The following is a 21,421-nucleotide window of genomic DNA, read 5'->3' on the forward strand; positions in this document are numbered from 1 at the left end:
CCGGGGGAGAGGGCGGGACCTGGGACAGCGGCAATTGCTAATGAATGACACTTGCCTCCAAAATTAATAAGCTTTCTTGTTCTTAAGAAAATCCACTCAACTGGAGTCTCCAGGATGACTAATTGACAGAACTGGTTAAATTAATCAAAAATGGAAATGAGGAAGGGGGAAGGGATTCTATTTATACTATATGGTTTGGGCCTTGCCTGCTCTGCTGCTAATTGCTGCTAAGCTTGAATGGGGTAGACGCTGGACTGGGGCAGTGGGTGGGTTTCCGTGAATTCCGCTGCTTGTAGCAGGGCTCTGGCTTTTCTCCAGGAGCAGGGGGGTGGGTGTCTGTGTGTGTTTGTAATCCTCTCATCAGGATTTTTAATAAAATTAAAAGCATTTTTAATAAAGGGCCTTGTCTTTTTAACCTAACCAAGCCCCCCCCTGAAATAAACACTGTTAATTACACCCCCCCAATCAATACTGAACCCCTTCTGGAAGCTGTCCCAAACCTCAGAGCTTTTAAGATGCATTGCAGCTGCAGCCTCAGCTGATGCCTTTGGACACATTCTATCAGAGATCTGGGGAATGAGCTGTAGGTTTATTAAGGGATCTAGTGGCCTATAGAATCAGGACTTGGCAATTAAGTTTGTAGATGAAGGTGATGAATGAGATAGTGGATTTCATGTTCTGTGCAAGGGCAGAGTTAGTGCTGCCACTGGAAGCTTTTGGGCTGAGGAATCCAGCTCATGGGAATTATATAAAATGGAGTCCCGTGAAATTATCCTTGTGGATGTTAGAAAAAGATCACACTCTTTCTCCTGCTGTCAAATACCCAGGAAGAGAATTCATTCTTCTCATTCTTCTCCTGGAAGCAGACAGACCTGGGTTCAAATCTTGGCTCTTTCACTGTGATCTGCGGCAAGTTTCTTCAACTCTCTGTGCCTCATCTGTAAACTGGAGTTACTAAAACCAATCTTCTTCGGTTGCTGTGAAACTTAATTGAGACCTAGAAGAGCTCAAAACTAATATCCACCCCCCTCCTCTATACGTACCTTTAAAGGAAAATAGAATTTCTGATTTAGATGATTAGGTTAGGCATCAAACCTTGCCCCGTTTGCACTGGAAACCAAGCTGTTTTTCTAATGACACTATTCACTAAAGCATCTCAGACTTTAAAGCCGAAAGTGCTTATTATACCTTTTCCCCACAACATGGAAAAGTCAGATTATCTTCACACCAGGCCTATGACAGGCAGATTTAAGTGTGCTGCAGGGTTGCGGCTGACTATCCCTGGACAGCCAGCCTGCCTTGCTTTCATCTGAAGGAGGGAATTTCTGTGGCCACGTCTTGAGCTGCAGATGTGCCAGTGTGGAAGGGCCTTGGGGCTAGAATAGCATGACTATGAGCCGCGGCTCACGGGTAGAGCCAATGCAAGAGGACAGGTGCTGCAAGGCTGCCCATCACCGCTGCTGAGAGGAGCCCCGGCTCGTCACCCTGGCCAGCTTCACCTCCTGCAAGTCCCCAGCACAGGCCACACCCTCTCAATAGGATGGGGCCTCTGGGGCAGGTGAGGAGTGAGGCAGGTCTGGCCAAACTATGACGGAATTAAGATGCAACTGAGGTATCTCCTCTGTGTCATCAGACACTGAGCATGGAGTTCACATTTCTGATTGATTTCATCCAGCAAATATGCTTTGGGAACCCAATGTGCCAGGCAGTCTGCTAATTGCTTTTACTTTAACTAATTAATGGCCAAAGATTTCCATGAGACTGAATCGCATGATCACCTCTCTACCCTCATCTTTCTTGACCTCACAGAAGCATTTGACATAACTGATCCCAGGGTCTTTCTAAATCACTCTCTTCTCTTGGCTTATATGCTTACTCAACCCCACCCCTTGGTTTTCCTCTTACCTCCCTGGAAGCTCATCCTCAGTCTCTTGTAAAAGGCTGCCCCCTGTTCCCTCCAACCCCACTGGCAAATGCTGACGTGCCCTTGGCCTCCATCCTGGACTCTCCACTCCTCTGCATCTACATCTTCTCTCCTAAGTGACTTCACCTTGTCCCATGGCTTGAAAGACCACGAGATGCTCATGATTCCTAAATTTCTATCTCCAGGCCAGACCTCTCCCCTGACTTCCAGACTCAGGTATCCATTTGTTACCAGGCTTCTCTAACTGCGCGTATCATAGGCATCTCAATCCGGACACATCCAAAAGAGATGTGTATTTGGTCTTTCTACACCAAACCTGTTCCTTCCTGAGTCTTTTCGTCAGTATGTGTTACCACTATACCCTCGGCAGCTCAAAACCAAAACCTAAGTTTTCTCAGAATCCTCCCTTTCTGTCACCTCTCCACTTTCAGCCTCTCAGCAAGTCCTCTTAGCCTTACTGCCTCAGTAGATTCTGTGTCTGTCCACTTATCACGCCATCACTACCCACCCCAGCCCCGGTCAGAGCCACTATCATTTCCTCCCAGACCATAGCAAGGGCCTCCTAACTGGTCCCAGAGCTTCTTGGCCTGCCAACCCTTTTAGCAAATTAAGACCATAAACAGAGTATTCACTTGCCTGCTTGGAACTGTCTACTAGCTTCCATCACACTTAGAATGAAATCCAGGCTCTCTTCCCTGGTCTGCAAGGCTCTCCATGATCTGGGCCCAGCCTGCCTCTTCGGCGTCACCCTCCACCCTGTTTCCCAGCTCACCGATCTCCATCCACTGGTCTTTCTTCTCTTCTTTGAACACACACGGTTGTCCCTATGTCAAGGTCTTCCTACTTTGATATTATCTCTCTGTTTGGCTCCTTTTGACAATTCGGGTCTCAGTTCAAAGGCTACTCGTTAACCCTTTTAATTTTCTTATAGCTTTTATCAGTGTCAGAAATTATCTCACTCATTTGTGTACTAGTATATATTTTCTTTCCTCCCTTCACGCTAGAATGTAAGCTCCCTGAAGGCAGGAAAGAGTGGATGTTGAATAAATCGTAGTTGAGCAAGTGATTTCTGGAGTCCTCGTTAAGAGGCACAAGTCCGGATCAAACCCCAGTTGTCACTTGTTCTTTGGTGGCCGTGAGAGTATCATTCCTCCTCTTAGCTAGTTTCCTCATCTGTAAAATGTGACAAATCCTAGGATGCCCCCCATAGGTTGTCAGGACCTTGGCTTACTTTCTGGATATAGTAAATGTCACAGAAGTTCCCTGTGATTATGGCTGCTGACATGACTACATCACGACTATGGCTGCTTCTCCCCCGTTCCTGCTCTTAGACACGCGTGGAAGGGAAGTAAGAGAGCATCATCTTCCCAACCATAACAAACACGGAGCTCTTATCATGGGCCAGGCACTGTTCTAAGGCTTCATGGCGTCTTCTCATTTAATCCTCCCATGCCCCCTAATAAGGTAAGTGCTGCTACTAGTCATATCTTATAGGTGAGCAAATTCAGACACAGAGAGGTTAAGTAACCCGGTTAAGATCACCCAGTTAAGTCACAAACAGAGACTGATAGTGGACACCATGGTGATTTTCCTTCTCTATCTTGGCCCTTCTCTGAAGTCACTCACTACTGTCAGTTGAGTCTGACAGAAGGGAAGAAACAAAGCAGACATGTTACAGGGAATGCTATAGACTGAATGACTGTGTCCCCTGAAATTCGTATGCTGAAACCTAATCCCCAGTGTGACGGTATTTGGAGAAGGGGGTTTGGGGAGGTGATTAGGTCATGAGAGTGGAGCTCTCATGAATGGGATTAGTGACCTTACGAAAAAGAGACTCCAAGGCTCCCTCACATCCTTCTGCCATGCAAGGACACAGCGAAGGAAGATGGCCATCTATGGACCAAGAAGCTGGTCTTCACCACACACTGGATCTGCTGGTGTCTTATCTTGGACTTCGCAGCTTCCAGAAATAAGTGTTTGTTGTTGAAGCCATCCAGTCTGTGGTATTTGATTATAGCAGCCCGAATGGACTAAGGCAGGAGATATCATCCTGGGCTCCCCACCTCCTTTCCTGCCCCAGTACCTAAGACAGGTGCTGTCAACGGTGTGTGTAGAGGGAATCTCCTCTTTGTACCCTTGGAGTACCCAGCGGGCTCTCCTGTTATCCACCAAGCTTCTCCCAATTATAGAAGTAAAACTACAACCTTGAGGAGAACCTGGAAAATAGGAAAGCTGCCCGAATTTTGCTGCCCTGACATCATCCCTTTCACGAAGAGCCCCAGTCTTTGTCTACACGTATTCTTCTTCACACTGCTGAATTCAGGGTGGGCTTGTAATCTTGCGTGCTGCTTTAACACTTATCATAAGCATTTCCCCACCTGCTCCATCTTTAACTGTGTTCACAGGTAGTTGGCAGGTTACATCTCTATGGACCTTCACAGGAACCTCTTTCTCTATTCCCACTCCCATTTGAGGGTTCCAACTGCTACTTTTCTTTTTCTTTTTCTCTTAAAATTTTTTTAAAAAATTTATTTATTTATTTTCATTGGAGTATAATTGATTTACAAGATTGTGTTAGTTTCAGGTGTATAGCAAAGTGATTCAGTTATATAAATATGTACATACATATACATATATATATATATTTTCAGATTCTTTTCCATTATAGGTTGTTATAAGGTATCGAATATAGTTCCCTGTGTTATACAGTAGGTCCTTGTTGTTTATCTACTTCATATATAGTGGTATGTATCTGGCAATCCCATACTCCTAACCTGCTGCTTTTCTTTCATGTTGTAAAAACAAACTCAACTTATTCAAGACCCCCTCCCCTTATGAGTGGTTTCTGAATAAGAAACAGGCTTCTTAGCACCTCATCGCCTCTAAAATCAGTTTAAGTCCTCTTTGTTCAGAGAGCAAGTATGTTTCGGCACCATGGGAAAGTATCCAGACATCGTCACCATAAAACACATGGATCCCACGAGGGAGGTGTAGAGGCTCCACATACAGGTTTTTATTGCCTCTGTCCTCTGTCCCCCACCACGTTCAATAAGAGCCACACACACTGTGTGCTCACGACAGGTCAGGGGCTGTACTAAGAGCTGGTCTATGACCACTTTTCCCCCTTACCACCTGGAGGAAAGGATCAGCATTGGCGCCTTGCCCAGGCTGCCTGCAACGAGCGGGCCTGGGACCCACACCTGGAGCTGTGAGCTCCAGGAACTGTGCTCTGGATGACTTTCAGGTCTTCTATTAGGGGCTAAATTGTGTACCCCCTCCCCAAATTCTTATGTTGAAGTCCTAATCCTCAGTACCTCAGAATGTAACCATATTTGGAGGTAGGGTCTTTAAAGAGGTAATTAAATTAAAAAATGAGGTCATGAGGGTGGAGCCTAATCCAATATGATGAGTGTCTTTATAAGAAGGGCAGTTTTGGACACAGACAGGTGCAGAGAGAAGATGATGTGAAGACGCAGGGAGAAGATGGTCACCAGCAAGCGAAGGAGAGAGGCCTGGAGGAGATCCTCTCTTCACAGCCTTCAGATGAAACCAACCCCGTTGATACCTTGGTCTAGGACTTCTAGCCTCCAGAACAGGGAGACAGTAAGATTTTGTTTTTTTTAAGCCACTCAGTTCATGGTATTTTGTTATAGCAACTCTAGTAAATGAAAACACCTTCTTTCATCTGTCTTTTCCCACCTGCCTGCTTTTCTACCGCAGTTGTTCAGTGAAGCCCCATTTGTAGCTGGGTTGGTAATGCAGGGGTTGGTAAAATAAAGTCCCCGCCCTTATGGAGATTACATTCTAGTCAGGGAGACACAGGAAGAAAAACAAACATCTATAGCTGAGTACTAAGAAATACATAAAGAAATAAAATAGGGTGATGCAGTAGAAATAGGGTGCAGATGGGGGTGGAAAAGAGAAGTCCTCTTTGAGGAGGTGATATTTTCCCAGAGACCTAAAACATGAGAGCAGTCTAAACAAGGGAGGGCCTGGTGGAAGAGCATTCCAGGTAGGGGAAGAGCCTGTGCAAAGGGCCTGAGGCACAAAGGGCTGGGTGTGCTGAAGGCACAGGAAGCAGACCAGTGTGGCCAGACTACAGGGACCAGATTCCTGTGGGTCTTGGAAAGGAGTTTAGATTTAATTTCTCTCTCATTCCCTTGGTTGTCATTCATCACACCTGGCCAGTTTCTTCACTCAACTCCCAGTACTCACGCATTAAAAGGGAACAGCAAGATTCAGGCCAGCCACTGCTGCTGCCATCAACACCCTATTGTTTCAGCCATTAGAATCTCAAACTGCAGATACAACCCTTGTCATTACCGCCAGAAGCGATAGAAAAAAACCTGAGACATGAGGAAGAGAATCATCCTTTCCAACCCCTGCTGAGTATGCAGAGCAAGGGACGTATGGAAATTAATATATGCAGCTCTGATAACACGGAACTCCTCGGCATTTTGATTAAACATTGATGGTTATTAAATACCCTCCTTCTCAGAGCTCATCTCCGAAAGCCAATGTTGCTTTTCATTTTGAACTCTGATGAACTGTCTCCATTCCGTTCGCACACCCGGGCTGAACCGTGGTCGACGGAAGGCTGGTGTTGGAGGAGGATGGAGAAAATCAATATGAAATGTCAGGTGCGGGGTCAGATTGAACTTGTTTTCCCAGCTGGCGGGAGCTCGGGCCGCTGCCGCTGCAGCAGCCAAACAAAGGGAGATGCACACTGACAAAGGTCGGCACTTTGGACGAGTCAGGAAAATGAATTTCGTTCACTTCTTAATTAGATTAGGAGGCTGGAGGCTGGCAATTCAGAGCACTGCTGGTGTCGGGATGGGGCGTGGGGAGGCAGGGCTGCAGCAGGGGTCTGCAGGTGGCCAGCTAGCTCCCAGCCTCCTTAGGGACTGTCCCCTGGGCTCTACTTCTCAAGGGCTGTGTGGGACCAAGGCTGCAGGGAGAAGCAGCCCCCAGGGGGTTCCTGGGTGCATGGGCTCGATGACCCTTCCCAATATTTTCCCCAGGGAACATCTCAGTCTTTAGGTAGCAGCTCAGTGGTCACTGCCTTGTGGTATAAGGTCCTTGTCACACCCCCTCACAACACCACAAGACTCTTTTTCACACCACTTATTAGTCACAATGTCATTATCTATCTGTGATTCTCTGATGAATGCGTCTTTCCTCCTTAGTGTGACAGTTCATCTTATGCATCAACTTGACTGGACCATGGGGTGCCCAGATATTTCGTCAGACATTATCCTGGGGGTTTAGGAGGGTATTTTTGAATGAATTTAACGTTTAAATTAACAGACTGAGTAAAGCAGATTGTCCTCCCTAATGTGGGTGGGCCTTATCTAATCAGTTGAAGGCCCGAATAGAACAAAAGGCTGACCCTCCTCCCAACAAGAGGGAATTCTCCTGCCTGACTCCTTCGAGCTGGGACATCATTTTTTTCCTGCCTTTGCACTTGAACTGGACCATCAGCTCTTCCTGGGTCACGAGTCTGCTGGCCTTTGGACTAAAACTACCTCATCAGCTCTCCTGCAGCCCCACTGAAGGTCCTGGGACTTGTCAGCCTCCATTATTGCACGACCATAATTGTTATGAATACTTATAACAAATCTTTCACATTTATATATACATACACACGTGTATATGTGTGTGTGTGTATATATATGCATATGTGTATATATATGATATATATATATCTCCTATTGGTTCTGTTCCTCTGCAGACCCTCACTAGTATAGACCTGGAGCTCTAAGAGGGAAGAAAGCAGATCTGGTTTTGCTCACCATTGTGTCCCCAGAGTCTGGTACAGTACCTGACATATAGTGTGTGCTCAACAAGTACTAATTAAATAAATGACTAATGGGGCTTGTGGACATGGAATAAAGGTTGGAGGTTCAGGCCTCTTAGAGCTGCAGGTCTGGAACCGGGGGGTACTCAGGAGGCATAACTGTGGTAACTGCTGCTGCCGTTCACTGTCTCCTGTGTGCCTGGCAGAGGGTTAGGCTCTTATACACTTGAGGACAGTTACTCCTTGGGAACAACCAGCCCTGAGACGGTCTTTATTATATTATTTCTATTATTTCTAAGGAGGAACTTGGGATTCAGAGGGATTCAAAACTTGATTGGGGGTCACACAGCTGCTGAGCGACAGAGCTGAGTTCTGATTCCAAAGCTTCTTCTCTAAAGAATTCTAGTTCTAGAAATGCCTAAGGCCTTATCCTTTTTCCATCTTGAGTTCAGAGTTCACCAAGCCTCCCAATCAGCTTCCTCCTCACTATCCAGCCCTCCTGTGGGTCTGTCTGACCCCAGAGCCCAGGCTGGTGTCTGCCACTTTGGGCTGTGAACACACCGGGCTTCTCGTGCCGTCTCTGGCATCCACTTTGGGTTGGTGGCCCTTCAAGCCCGGTCAGACAGCTTATGTCACCTCCCACACAGCACGTCCCAGACTGGTCCTCAACCGTTCACTCTCCTTCAGTATGGCTTCTTATTAGTCCACAATTCACGTGCCATTTAGGTCAACTCTCAGGCATAAATTTATTTATTGAATCAATATTTACTGAGCACCTGTTTGTGTGTCAGTCCTTTGTGATACAATGTGAGCAAAATAGATTCAGTTCTTGTCCTCAGAGAGTTTATAGTCTAGAGGCGAAGGATATTGAACAAGTAATATCCACGTGTGATGGACACCAATCTCTAATATTGCTTTACATCCCCACAGTTATTTTGAAAGAAAAATGTTTCTTTTTCCCTTTCCTTTCTTTCAATTTCCATAGCTACCATCTTTTTTTTTTTTTTAATGTTTATTGGGATATAGTTGATTTACAATGTTGTGTTAGTTTCAGGTGTTCAGCAAAGTGAGTCTGTTTTACATATACATGTATCCACTCTTTTTAAGATTCTTTTCCCACATAGGCCATTACAGAGTACTGAGTAGAGTTCCCTGTGCTACCATTCTTATCTAGGTTATGAATTTCCACTGTATTGAGACTAAAGCAAAACCTTCTAATTCTCCTATGTTTCCTCCCGCCACCACTGTGTTAATCTTCCATAAAACATAAATTCTATAGCTCTGTTCTCCAGCCAAATGATCTCCAATTGCTCTCCACATACTGGGAGTTGTGCTTCTCAAGCTGGGGCACATGTATGCATCCTTGGAGGTCAGGAAGGAGGACGATACGGGGGTGCACCAGGTGGTATAGGAAGCCGCAGATAAATGCTGCATCTTTTGGAAATGTCAATTTTGCTTGAAATTTGGGGATGGGTAGAAATGTAATCTTTAAATTAAATGGAAAGTAGTCATTTTATGGGAATAAAATACAAGATCCATGTGAAATTTTAAGATGGCGAAATAAGACTTCAAAGAAAATCCACTGTGGTCAGCACCTCCCCTGGAGCCTCAGGCCTCTGGCAGGCACGTGCAGTTTTGCCTTTGCTGAGAGGCCAGGCCACCCAGAGCACATCAGAGAGGCTGGATGGCCTTTTGGTGCCCTTCCTGCACAGCAGTCAGGCTCACAGCCTGGGTCTGGGAGTGCTGTACTTGGTGGAAAAGTTTAAGAAGGACGGGCTACCATAGGAGCCAGACTCTGAGTATAAAGCAGGTACTCAATGAATGAATGAATGAATGAATGAATGGATGAAGGCATAACTTCTGACTCTGACCTTCAATGACTGACTTGATATAAACCATCATCCCTATTTGACCTCTTTTCCTCCATATTCCCCTTTTACCCAAGCCCAACACTTCTTGCTAAGGCTCTTTAAAGGTTTCATGTCATTTCCTAACTTCAGGCTTTTGCCCATTCTTGTGTGTACAACCCCAAACACCCTTCTCTCTATTTCCTACCTAACCAAATCCTACTTGTGCTTCAACACTACCACTCAGCCTCTTCCTCCCCTGTGGGGTCTGCCTCCAATGTCCCTCCCTCCCCCCTTCCCCAAATATCCCAACTCCTAATCGTCTCTACCACTCATTTGGGTGTCCTGGGTACATCTTGCCTCACCAGCCAAACTTGAAATTCCTTGAGTGTTAGGAGATGTCTTACCCTTTCCACTGTACCCCTCAGAGTGCTTAATAGTAATGGATACATCATAGATACAAGAAGATCACGCTGAAGGATTGCCAGTGAATTTTAGTCTAGATCTGTGATTCTCAGCTGGGCGCAATTTTCACCCCAGGATACATCAGAATGTCTGGAGACATTTTTGGTTGTCATAACTGGCCTTTGCTGCCTGCATCTAGTGTGTAGAGGCTGGGGGTGCTGCTAAACATCCTACAATGCATAGGACAGCTGCCACCCCCAAAGAAAGCATCGTGTGCCCCCAATTCAATAGTGCGTCGTTAAGAAATCCTTGCGTACGTTATAGAATCTTCCTAACCTCTTTTCTTGACTCTTCGTTCTCCCAGACAGAACCCAACCTCCATCCTTCTGCCTTCAGTCTAAGTAACTTCTCCAAAAAATAATTCCAATCAGTCCCCTGGTTACTCTAGTGGCTGTTCTGACTGACTTTGAGAGAAAATTCAAGTCCATTATCATGGTCATTATGACCAGTCTCCTGCCTTCCTCCTGAACTTCAACTCTTCCCTCTCCAAGTCATTCCCTATATGCCAGTCATATCAGTCACCCTGCAGTTCCAAAAGTGTTATGATCGTTCATGCCTCAGCACCTTTGCACATGCTGATCCTTCTGCCTTGAACATTTCCCCCTTTTTGGCTTATAAGGAAGTACTGCTCAAAGATCAGTAACAGCACAGACACCAGCAAATATCAATAAAGCATCTATCACGGGCTGGGTACTGTTTCAGGTGCTAGGGAAACAGCAGTGAACAAAACAAAGTAAGTCCACACCCTCAAGGAGCCAATAGTATAGATCAGTACTCTTCAAGAGAACCTTCTGCAATGAAGGAAATATTAAATCAGCACTGTCCAATAAGGTAGCTACTAGCTACACAATGGCGATTGAGTACTGGAAATGTCGGTCATCTGAATTGAAATCTTCTGGAAGCATAAAACACACTTAGTATGAAACACCTCATTAACAATTCTTAATAGTTATCTAATCTCCGTGACACACCCATGAGGTGGATGTTATTATCTTACCCATTTTACGTATGAGAAAACTGAGGCTCAGAAAGGTAAAGGAAAGTTGGACAAAGTCAGACGGCTAGTAAGGGGTGAAGCCTGCCTCTGACCTGGGTCTGTATGTCTCTGGAATCCACACAGTCTACATCCCACTACACTAGACGTACCAGCTCCCCTGTGCAATACTCCTCACAGCGAATGAGCAAACAGAAATGATCAAAGTGACCCAGATATTCACACCTCTCCTAGCCATACACCTACACAGAGAGTCATCACATCGCTCAGGTCCCATAGGAATTAAAAGCGAAAGCTGGGGCTGTGGGAGAGAAAGGTCTTCACTCCCGGCTGTCCAGGCTGCAGTGGCAGAGTGGCACCCAGCAGAAGATGCCGGCCAGACAAACAGCTCTCATGGCTCCTGAACATCCTGGCAGCTGCACGGTATTTAGTCTGACACTGGACATGGGTGACCACTGCCCTCTAGGCACCTTCACTCTGGGGAGTTTTGTTTTCTAGAAAACCTCCCTGCTAGCTCCAGGCCCATTCTGGCTACCGCAGCTGACTCTTGCTTTACCCGCTTACATCGGTCTTAGCCTTTGGCCCCCAAGCACTCAGCCCCGACTAGTTCGGAGCTGCTTTGCTCAGTCAACGCCCTGAAAACTCCAGCGTGATCCCAGGGTCTGTGAGCCTGGTGGACTTTATCCCATCCCTTCTCTCTGAAGCTCTTCCCTGGTGCCCACTAGGATCACTGGGCCTTCTAGGGTGCTGGTTCCCAAAGCCTCACTCTCTCCAAGAAGCCACTAACCCTTTCCCCCAGCTGTTATTTTTTTTTTTAAAGTTGAGGTATAATTGACATATAACATCATATTAGTTTTAGGTGAACAGCATAATGATTTGATACATGTATATATTGCAAAATAATCACCACAATGAGTTTAGTTAACACCCATCACCATGCATAGTTGCAATTTTTTTTTTTATGATGAGAACTTTTAAGACCTATTCTCTTAAGAACTTTCAAATACACAATACAGTGTTAACTTAGTGTCCCCAGCTGCTATTCTTGATTCTTGTATTTTCGCAGCCTCCCACACTGTCCAGCAAGTCCAGTTAACTCTACTGCCAAGATCTGTCCAGAACCAGTCCGCTCCTCTCCATTTCCACACCCTGCCCTTGTCCAGGTCACCTGCATCTCCTGCCTGGACATCGCAACCATCCCCTAACTGGTCCCCCACTTCTACTCTGCAGGTTCATTCTCCCCAGGGCAGCAAGAGGAATCTTAAAACATAATTCAGATCATGTCACAATGTTACGTGACAGGGCTCATGTCTCGTTCATCTCTGTATTCCACAGCCGGAAGCCAATGTTTGTGGGATTGGACGTGAGGTTTCCTCTTTATCAAAATACCAAACATGGAACTGACTCCCGGGTCAGGCCAACACGTGTAGTTTCTTTACTCCCAGTGTGTCTGAGGTGGGAAAGGAGATCAAACCCCTCCAGGCCCTCCCCCTTCTCCTCCCACATGTCAGGGGCCAGTGGCCCATCCCTGCCACGAGCCCTGGGCTGCTGGCTACTCACATTTGGTGTGCCTGTCACACAGGGCCGACGCCCGCATGTCACACAGCCGGATCGTCCCTTTGCTGCTGCTGTACACGAAGGTGTTGCAGTGATGGGGGTGGAACTCGGCCGCTGTGATCACCTCTGTGAGCTCCTCCATGTTGGCCGGCTTGATGTCGACGATATCTGGCACAGACGAGTCAAGGAGGGGACCAGGAGAAGGGGGAGACTTGGGGGTAATTGTAGCATCACCTCCTTACTTTACTGTACCATGTTAGCAGTGAGCCCACACGGGGGATCCTCGTCATAACTCTGAGAGCAAATAGGCAGGTATTAGTGGTCCCGGGCAGATGAGGCCCAGGGTTACTCAGTGGCCATAGGCAGCACTAGAACTCAGGTCTCCCTGGCTCCTTATCAGGATTTCATCCCTCATAACGTGTAGATGCCCCATCACATCAAGGTTACCTGCTCGTGCAATCATGCTAAAATGTATCAAGCTGCAAAGGCTTTCATTTCTCATTTTACAACAGTGGTTAAGAAACCAGCCCCATTCCAACTAAATAATCCAATATATTCCAGCTAAATAATCCAATATATTTGAATCTTCATCTAAACTCCTGGGCTGATACATGATATCTAGGACAGACTGCAAATCCTCTTCCATGAAATCCCTTAGATGTTTTTAAATAATATGTTTTTAGATAATATGTTGATAATAATAATAATAGCAGCTACCACTTATTGAGCACTGACTATAGGTCAGTCACTGTGCAAAGCATATCATGTACTTTCTTTCATTTAATCCTTATAACAGCTCTATAATCAGCACTTTCTTACCCCCATTATTTCAAGGGGGGAAACGGAGTCTCAGCGTATGTAAGTAACTTGCCCCAAGTCACATGGCTGAAGAGTGGCAGTACTAGAATTTTATCCCAGGTGCAAGATTTGTACTCTTTAGTAATTACGCAAAATTTCTCTTATTGAGGATATACAGGACCTCAAGTCTCTGTAAGCTGTGATTCGCTTTAGAGCTTATGTGGGAGTTTAAGCATTAAAAAGAAGCCATCCAATTGTACGGCATGACAGTTTTAGCCTCCAATGGAATATACCGTTGGTTTTATCATCGGGTTTTTTCCTCCTCAGTATTTTCCTTTCTGATCAAGAATTATTATACCTCTATTTTTAAAGACCACATCCTTGTGTATTGAAATGAAACATTTGGCCTTTCATCTATGACAATGACCCAGTGGAAACAAACGTCTTCGGTGGGAGTGAGTTTGGGCTGATCCCTTCCCACCTCTACTGAGAGCTCGGGGGACCTGGGTGCAGGTACGGTGGTACCTCGCTGGGGCTGAAGTGCTGTCCAAGGACCCAGCAACTTCCTGCAAAGGAACAGGCCTTGTGATGTGGATGCTGTGAACCAAAATGATTCTCACTTTTGAGTCACATTTGTGATTTCGCCCCACCTGTATATCACTAGGTAGCATTTTTTAACTTAACATTTTTTTCTCCACATCAACTTAAATCGACTCACTTTTTTCTTTACTTAGCCTTGCCTAAGCTGTAATCCAATATTCATAAAATCATGGATTTAATGAGCTAGTTACATTTTAAATAAGATACCGTACCTAAGATAAATGCTTTTAACCATTAAAATGAACATATTTATGTCTGTGCCAGGAGCTTATATACCACATTTTGGAAAACACTGCATTGAATCAACAAGCAGTAACTTGATACAGATGCTGCTATTAGACTGGGTTGGATAAAAGTCTCCTATGCTTTTCGTGTAGTTGGTAGCATGATCTCCTCCTTAGAGTTTACATGACGTACGAGTAATTATACTGATATTTTTAGTCACATTAGCACTAACAAAGTAGTCATCTATTATCAAACATCACCCATGCTCCGGCATGTCATCTGGTGCAATAATGGCTTTATGTTTGGTTGTCCCTCTTTCCCTTTCAATTACCTCGTATAAATCCTGTTGGGTTTTTTTCCTAAAATTAGCTTGAGACAACTAACATTTCATTTTACTACAATTTCCCTCACGAATCCAGATGCAAATGTTTCTTGGGTCTCCAGAGCATGTGGGTTCCCTGGATCCACTACCTTTTCACTAAAGGTAGTGAAAACACTACCTTTCAACTCAACTGCTACCAGAGTTATAAATATTACTTAAGTTAGTATCACTTGCTGGGGAGCAGGAGCCAGTGCCCCCCAGAAGGAGGCCCCAAGCTGCAGCTCTGATGTCCTCCCCAGTCCCCTGACCCATGCCCTGGGCTTTGCGGTCACGATACAGGGTGGGGTTAAGCAGAGGGTAGTGTTCAGCTGCTGTCAGATTTTATCCCCCTCCAGAAAGAGCCTCCATACCCTACTGTGCCAGTGAGCATGTTTCTCTTTTCCCAAAATAGGGCAAGAAAATCTGGTGTCAGCTTTCTCAACCTCTACCAGGATAGCTCTAAAAACAAGCGTAACTGGAAGGGATCTTGGCTGTGTGGCAGGGGGAGGTGCCACATCTACGGTTATTTTTTTCTCACCTAAAAATAAAGCCCAAAAGTTAGAATGTGTGAAAATGAAGGGCTTAAACATACATATGAAACCAGGAACAACCTCCACCATCAAGAACTGCATCAGAACTGAGTCTGCTTAGGGCTGCTGCCTCTGGACCCTTCCTCCTTCCTTCCCTCCCATCCATCCTGGACCTCTAAGCCTGCCCACCATCCCTCATCCCCAAGCATCTCCCTTTTGACTAGAGGGCTTGTCTGGGTTGACTCTATGGGGTTCAGGGGAGAAACCATGACTCCAATCCTCTTTTTTGTAACTGTGATGATAAGGAAAACAAGGAAGATAATAATAAGCAGTAGTTAATGTTCATCACGTGCCATGCATTGTCTCATTTGACTTTCATCGCACCCTTATGATGTTAATATTATTAATAGGCCTATTTTCCGGCAGAGGAAACAGTGACTGATGTTAAGTTACTCAAGGTCATATGACCACAGAGGGTGGAGCTGGGATTTGAACCCAAGTTTGTCCGACTCTAGAGCCTGGGTTCTTGACCACACTCCACTCTCCTCCCCTGATGAATGGCCCTCACAGAGCCAGCCTTTCCGAGTGATGTAATTCTGGCTCTCTTGAAACTCCCCTGGTTAATCCAACAGGGATTCTGCTTTGAACCTGTGCTCTCTCAATTCACCGACCACTCTGGGGGCTACATTTTTCAGAACCAGAATTTGGACACAGCATCGGACCTAGGATTTTTGTGTTCTCTGATGTGATGAATTTCTTTTTTTTTTTGGAACCGTAAGTTGAGACAGAAACGTGAGAAGGGATTTCTTGAATTGTTAACTGCGGAGGATTTTCTGAGTTCTAAAAACATTTGGGAGAAGGAGTCTAGTTTACAAAAATTCAATGGCTTATGGGGATGACAAGAGAGCATATTTCACACCTGCATCACCTAGAAACCCAGCCTTTTCCCTTACACTGTTCTAAAGGGAGATACACACCTCCAGCATACGTGGTTGTGCCCTTCATGTTGGGAGGGAAGGAGAAAGGAGAGGAGCAGTGCAGGGCTCCCTGTATTATCTTGGAAATGGAATGATGCATGTTGACAGTCAATTTTCTCTCTCCTATCTTTTAGAGCTCTCTATCCAAATTATTTCCCCGTTGTCCCAAAGAACTAAACGGCAAAAGCAAAACAGAGCACTGGATTCACGGCTAATATACAGGGCAGACAGCCAACAGATTGCTATTAAATTAACCCTGGGGCTTGACAGATCTGTTCATCCTGACCCCAACCGCTTATGGCATTCCTTATTAATGCGGAGCCCAGGCAAATTACCTCTGCTAACAAAAGGGGTTAATCTGCCTCTCTGCTGGGACTCTGGAAGCAGTGCTGAAGACGGGAGGGGGCACAGCCAGTTTGGCAGCTGAGCTCCATGTTTGGAAGGCCGAAGGCGGGAAGGTGAGGGCACTGCTGTGCCAGGCAATAGCCTAAGGCATCATTTAAAATAATAATTGAAGACACTGGGAGGTCACCCCTTAAGGGATGAGCTTCAAACAAATAAGAAGCCAGAGCCATAAATTACATCAGCAGTGGGGTGAGGGAATGAAGGGGATTATGGCAGGATGCTAAAGGGTAGCATAGGGACCATTCAAAAGTCATTTCCTTAAACCCAAATTTGGAAAAGCTTTTTATAAAAAAATGTCTATTGTGATATTATAAAAGAAAAAAATTGACAACAGCCTAAATATACAGAAATAGGGAAACGATTCAGTAAATTCTGATCAATCTCATTTAATTGTTTATGCAATGAAATGCCGAGTCTGTTAAAAAACTTGTATGAAAAATTCTATCTATAGTGTGATCATAATGTCATTTAAAACTTACACTCTGAAACTGATGACCTAAAAGGCAAAAGTACCAAATGTTAGTGATAATTCCAATGGGGTGGGTCTATGAATTTTTTTTCTTTTCAATTATGAGTTTTCATGTCCACATTTTCTTTTAATGAAGTTGTAGTATTTTAAGATGGAAAAAGACAAGATATTTTCTATGCTTATTATATACATGTATAATTTTAGGTGAGGTAAGTTAGATACAAAATATATACAGTTTAATCATAGCCATGTAAAAAGAATGAGAGAGAGAGAGAGAGAACAGAATGGAAGGAAACATAGTTATATCTTACAGGGGGATTAGATTCTAAGGCTGGCATTAAGTTATCCTTCAGTAACCCTAGCTTGGGTCCACTCATTCATTTGTTCCTTCATGTATTTCATAAACATTCACAAAGAATCTACCAGGGTTTTTCTAGGTACAGGGGATATAGCAGTGACCAAAGCAGACTAAAAATCCCCCTGATCTGTGGAGCCTATATTCTAGTAGGGAACATGGTCACTAAACAAGATAAATAAATAGAATATATAGTATATTAGGTAGTAATAACTGCTAAACAGACAAAGCAGGGAAGTGAGAAAGAAAGTGCATATGTGTGAGTGGGTGGGGTGTGTATGTGCACACGTGTGTGTGTGTGTGTGTGTGTGGCCCCAGACTGAACAGGAGGAAGCTTCCTGAATAAATCAAGAAATAAAAAAATTTTCCCTTTTCTTTTATTTCCTTATTAACTTATTTTTCTGAGCCCTTATTGTTGAGTTAGCTAGCATTAAGTTAAAATTGCAATGTAAATTCGTTGTATATACACAAAATTAGGTGGTGAGATTATAGGTCATTTTATAGTCTCTATAATGAATACATATTATTAAACCAAGAAAACAAACAGTTAAAAAAAAGTAGTTTCCTTGGCTTAGAACCATCTCTGAGAGAGTTGAGAGACCAGGAACCTCACCTCTGGGTAAAACTGAAGATAATACTGTAATAAATACTGTAACAAAATGGGGTCAAAAGATGGGGATTCAGTTTTGATTCCAACTCTCTTTTGCTCGGAGAACATGCGAAAGTCATTTTATCTCTCTGGGTTTCAGTTTCTTTGCCTTTGGATGGGTATCATTCTGTTAACTCTGTCAGTCTCTGAGAAATTTTGATGATCAAATAAGATAATGGAGAAAAAGCTATTTATTAAAGGGCTTTACAGTGGACTGAATAATCCCAACTTTCAAAGAAACCATGTATTTTTCCAAAGATAGATTTTATATGCATTAGGTTTGTGGGCTTTTGAAGGTGTCCTCATATGCTTCTGTCTTTATCACTACTAATTTTGCTGATACTGACAAGGTTTTTTTTTTTCCCCCTTTCTTTTTATCTAAGCCAACCAATGACAGCAGAGTCCAGCAGGAGGCCTGTCTGCAGGGAGAGCTGGAGAGTGGAATCTAAGTTTACCTGGGTAAGATACCCATGTGCAAAAGCAGTTGAAGCTTTTCAGATAGCACTTAAAGTCTGCCAAGGTGGAGAATAGCCTTATCATGGCCTTGAAAACTGAGCATATTAGAGTTGGATTCCGTTTTAGGGCACATGAGTTTCTTTGAAGTCTTTATTTCCTTTCCAAAGTCTCAATTTAATCTTTGGATATAAAGTAGTGATTACAAAGCATCCAGATCTTGTCAGCTGAATGGACATGTTGCTTGATGATAACACACTGGAAATCTGCGAAGAGGACTCCAAGGGATATTCCTCTCTTAAGAGCTTAAAAAAAGCCAGTGTGCAAATATTCATAAAGGGTTTTGCCAATCGCTAGACTCAATATGAGAGGATTGACAAAGAGACACATGGTGCCCTATTAGGTACTGCTTTTATGTATGTGTTGAGCTCAAAAGACACTGGGATAGACGTCCTTTATGACAGGGTTGGGGGGGTGTGGTATGTGAAAGTCCCATAACCACAGCCTCTTTCCTATTCATGTGACACAAAGCTTGACATTTCTCCATTAGAAAATACTCAATATTTCCTTCAAAGGCCAACCCAAGTGTTACTTTCTGTATGAAGTGTTCTAAGCCCTTCTTTCATGATTCTTTCTACCTGTGTATCCACAGCACCTTGAAGGCACCTCTATGAATACACTTAACGTGTATTATTATTATTTGAGTAATTTAAGATAGTGTGATAGAGTACATCTTACTGGAGTATAGAGTGAGACAGATCTAGATTTTAATCCCCAATCCTGTGACCAGTTACCTAATCTCAAATGCCTTTGAACTTGTTAATTTATCAACAAAGAGAGGAAGAAAACTACAGGAGATGATGTAATATACCTGCTACTTCATAGAGGCTCCCCAAAACTGTTAGTCTCATCTTCCTTAGTATGGTTACATGTCTGTCTCCCTCTGTCCACATACTCACTTTGGTAGCTTTGTGATATGTTAACTTGGTTAGGCTATACATTTCTAAAATGTTTCTGGTTGTGGTAGGTTAACAAGGTTTATTCTCTCAGGTGAGTTGAAGGACAAAAGAGAGAAAGCAGCCACTTTGCACATATGCACAAGTTTCCCCAGTTATTCAGTCAAACAGTAATTTAGGTGTTGCTGTGAGGGATTCTGCAGACATGGTTAAAGGCCATAACCAGTTGCTTTAATTTAATCATAAGGGAGATTATCCTGGGTGGGCCTGAATTGATCAGTTGGAAGGCATTTAAACAAAAGCTTAGATCTTCCTTGAGGAAGAGACGCCAAATGGATGCTGAGACTACAGTTTCTCTCCCTTCTCTCTAAATCTTCCTTCTTGATGGCCATTTGTGGATGTAGCCTCTGATGCTTACGCCTGTGGTGTTCTAGCTTGCTTATGATTTTTCTGTGCCTGACTGCTGGCCTTACAGACTTTGGATTTGCTTGGCCAGTCACACAATTACAAGGCTAATTCATGGTAATATGTCAATCTGTCTCTCTCTTTCTCTCTCTCACTCTCTCTACACACACACACACACACACACACACACACACACACACACACACCCTCTCCTACTGGTTTTGCTTCTCTGGTTGAACTCACCCTCCCTCCAGATTACATGGACCATGATATCAGGAATGGAGTTTTATTCATCTTGGCATCTCCAGTGCACATAGTAAGTGCTCAATAAACGTTTATGGGTTCTTATTAGTTATCTATGGGGAACTCTACTCAGTACTCTGTAATGACCTATATGGGAATCTAAAAAAGAGTGGATATATGTATATGTTTAACTGATTCATTTTGTTGTACAGCAGAAACTAACACAACATTGTAAATCATCTGTACTCCAATAAAAATTAGTTTAAAAAATTAAATTAAAAAATGTTTCTGGGTTTTACTTTACTTCATTCTTATGACTTAGCAGCCTTCTTTAGGCAAGGTTTTTTTTTTTTAAGATGCAGAAAACTCACAGTAGGTCAATAGGCCAAGATGCCAGGCCTGTATAGTGTGGCTCATTTAGCCTGTGGTTTTCTTAGGAGAGAATGGGATCCAAGCAACAAGGTAAGAAGAACAGGGGGCTGGGGATACGCCCCAAATAATAAAAGCTACTATTTATAGAGCCTTCTCTTTGTGCAGGCACTTGGCTAAATACTTTACAAGACAACCTCATTTAAACCTCACAACAACCTCCTAAGATAGGTGGTATTATTATCCCCATTAACTGATGAGGAAACTGAGGGCCAGAGAAATGTTAAGCAACTTGTCAAGGTCACACAGATTTTAGGAGATGGAGCTGGGTTCAAATCCAGTGAATCTGACTCCAGAGTCTGCCTTCCCAACTACTTAGTGATACCGCCCCAAGGACATTCAAGAAGTCCGAAAGAAGTCTGCAGAGTTGCATTCTTGACCTTTCCCCTGATAACATGAGGCTCAAAGGGCTTGCTCTATGGGAGGAGAAATCCCCAGGCCCCAAAAGCGTTAGGTCTGGTGTCAGATACAGAGGGTCAGTAACCACACAAGCAAGGCAACAGGCCTGAGACAACCCACCAAAGGCTGCATTTAATATGGCAAGGAGGGGGCCGCTCTGGCACACACAGGCCAATGTGCTGGACGTGTCATTGGAAGGAATGTTCTCCTATTACACTAAATGCCAGGCTAAGATTGATATGTACAGTTGTGGATGAAAGCCACAGCAGCAACAAGGGAGAGAAATTTGTACGAGCCCCACAGCGTCCCTCAAAGCTTGCCCGGCAGAATCCTATTGGATTAAAAGGAAGACTGCTGTCCATGGTACTAAGGAGAGACAGAGCTAGAAGCCAAGCGTTGTGGTTACGGTACCCTGATAGGGAATCAAATCCAAAAGGGTCTCAGCTCGGTTGACAAGTGAAGCTGATGCAGAGGGCTGATAAAGACCAAGTCAGAGATCAAGTACCCCTGGAATCCAGTTGTTTTCTCCCAGAAGAATCCTCTGTCTCATGCCTAGAGACTGGATTTATGCACGGTGTGTCTG

General features: G+C 44.2%; 1 protein-coding gene across 2 annotated transcripts in view; it reads right to left on the reverse strand.

The window, feature by feature from the left end:
* Positions 1–21,421, reverse strand: part of PPP2R2B (protein phosphatase 2 regulatory subunit Bbeta) — a 464,325-nt gene that overhangs the window by 36,746 nt on the left and 406,158 nt on the right. For both annotated transcript variants that reach the window (XM_068534531.1, XM_068534532.1), the window contains exon 7: positions 12,588–12,752. In XM_068534531.1, coding sequence (XP_068390632.1) covers positions 12,588–12,752 — 165 coding nt within the window. The remainder of the gene's footprint in view (positions 1–12,587; positions 12,753–21,421) is intronic.

Source organism: Eschrichtius robustus, chromosome 2 (genome assembly GCF_028021215.1).
Source record: "Eschrichtius robustus isolate mEscRob2 chromosome 2, mEscRob2.pri, whole genome shotgun sequence".
Classification (NCBI taxonomy): domain Eukaryota; kingdom Metazoa; phylum Chordata; class Mammalia; order Artiodactyla; family Eschrichtiidae; genus Eschrichtius; species Eschrichtius robustus.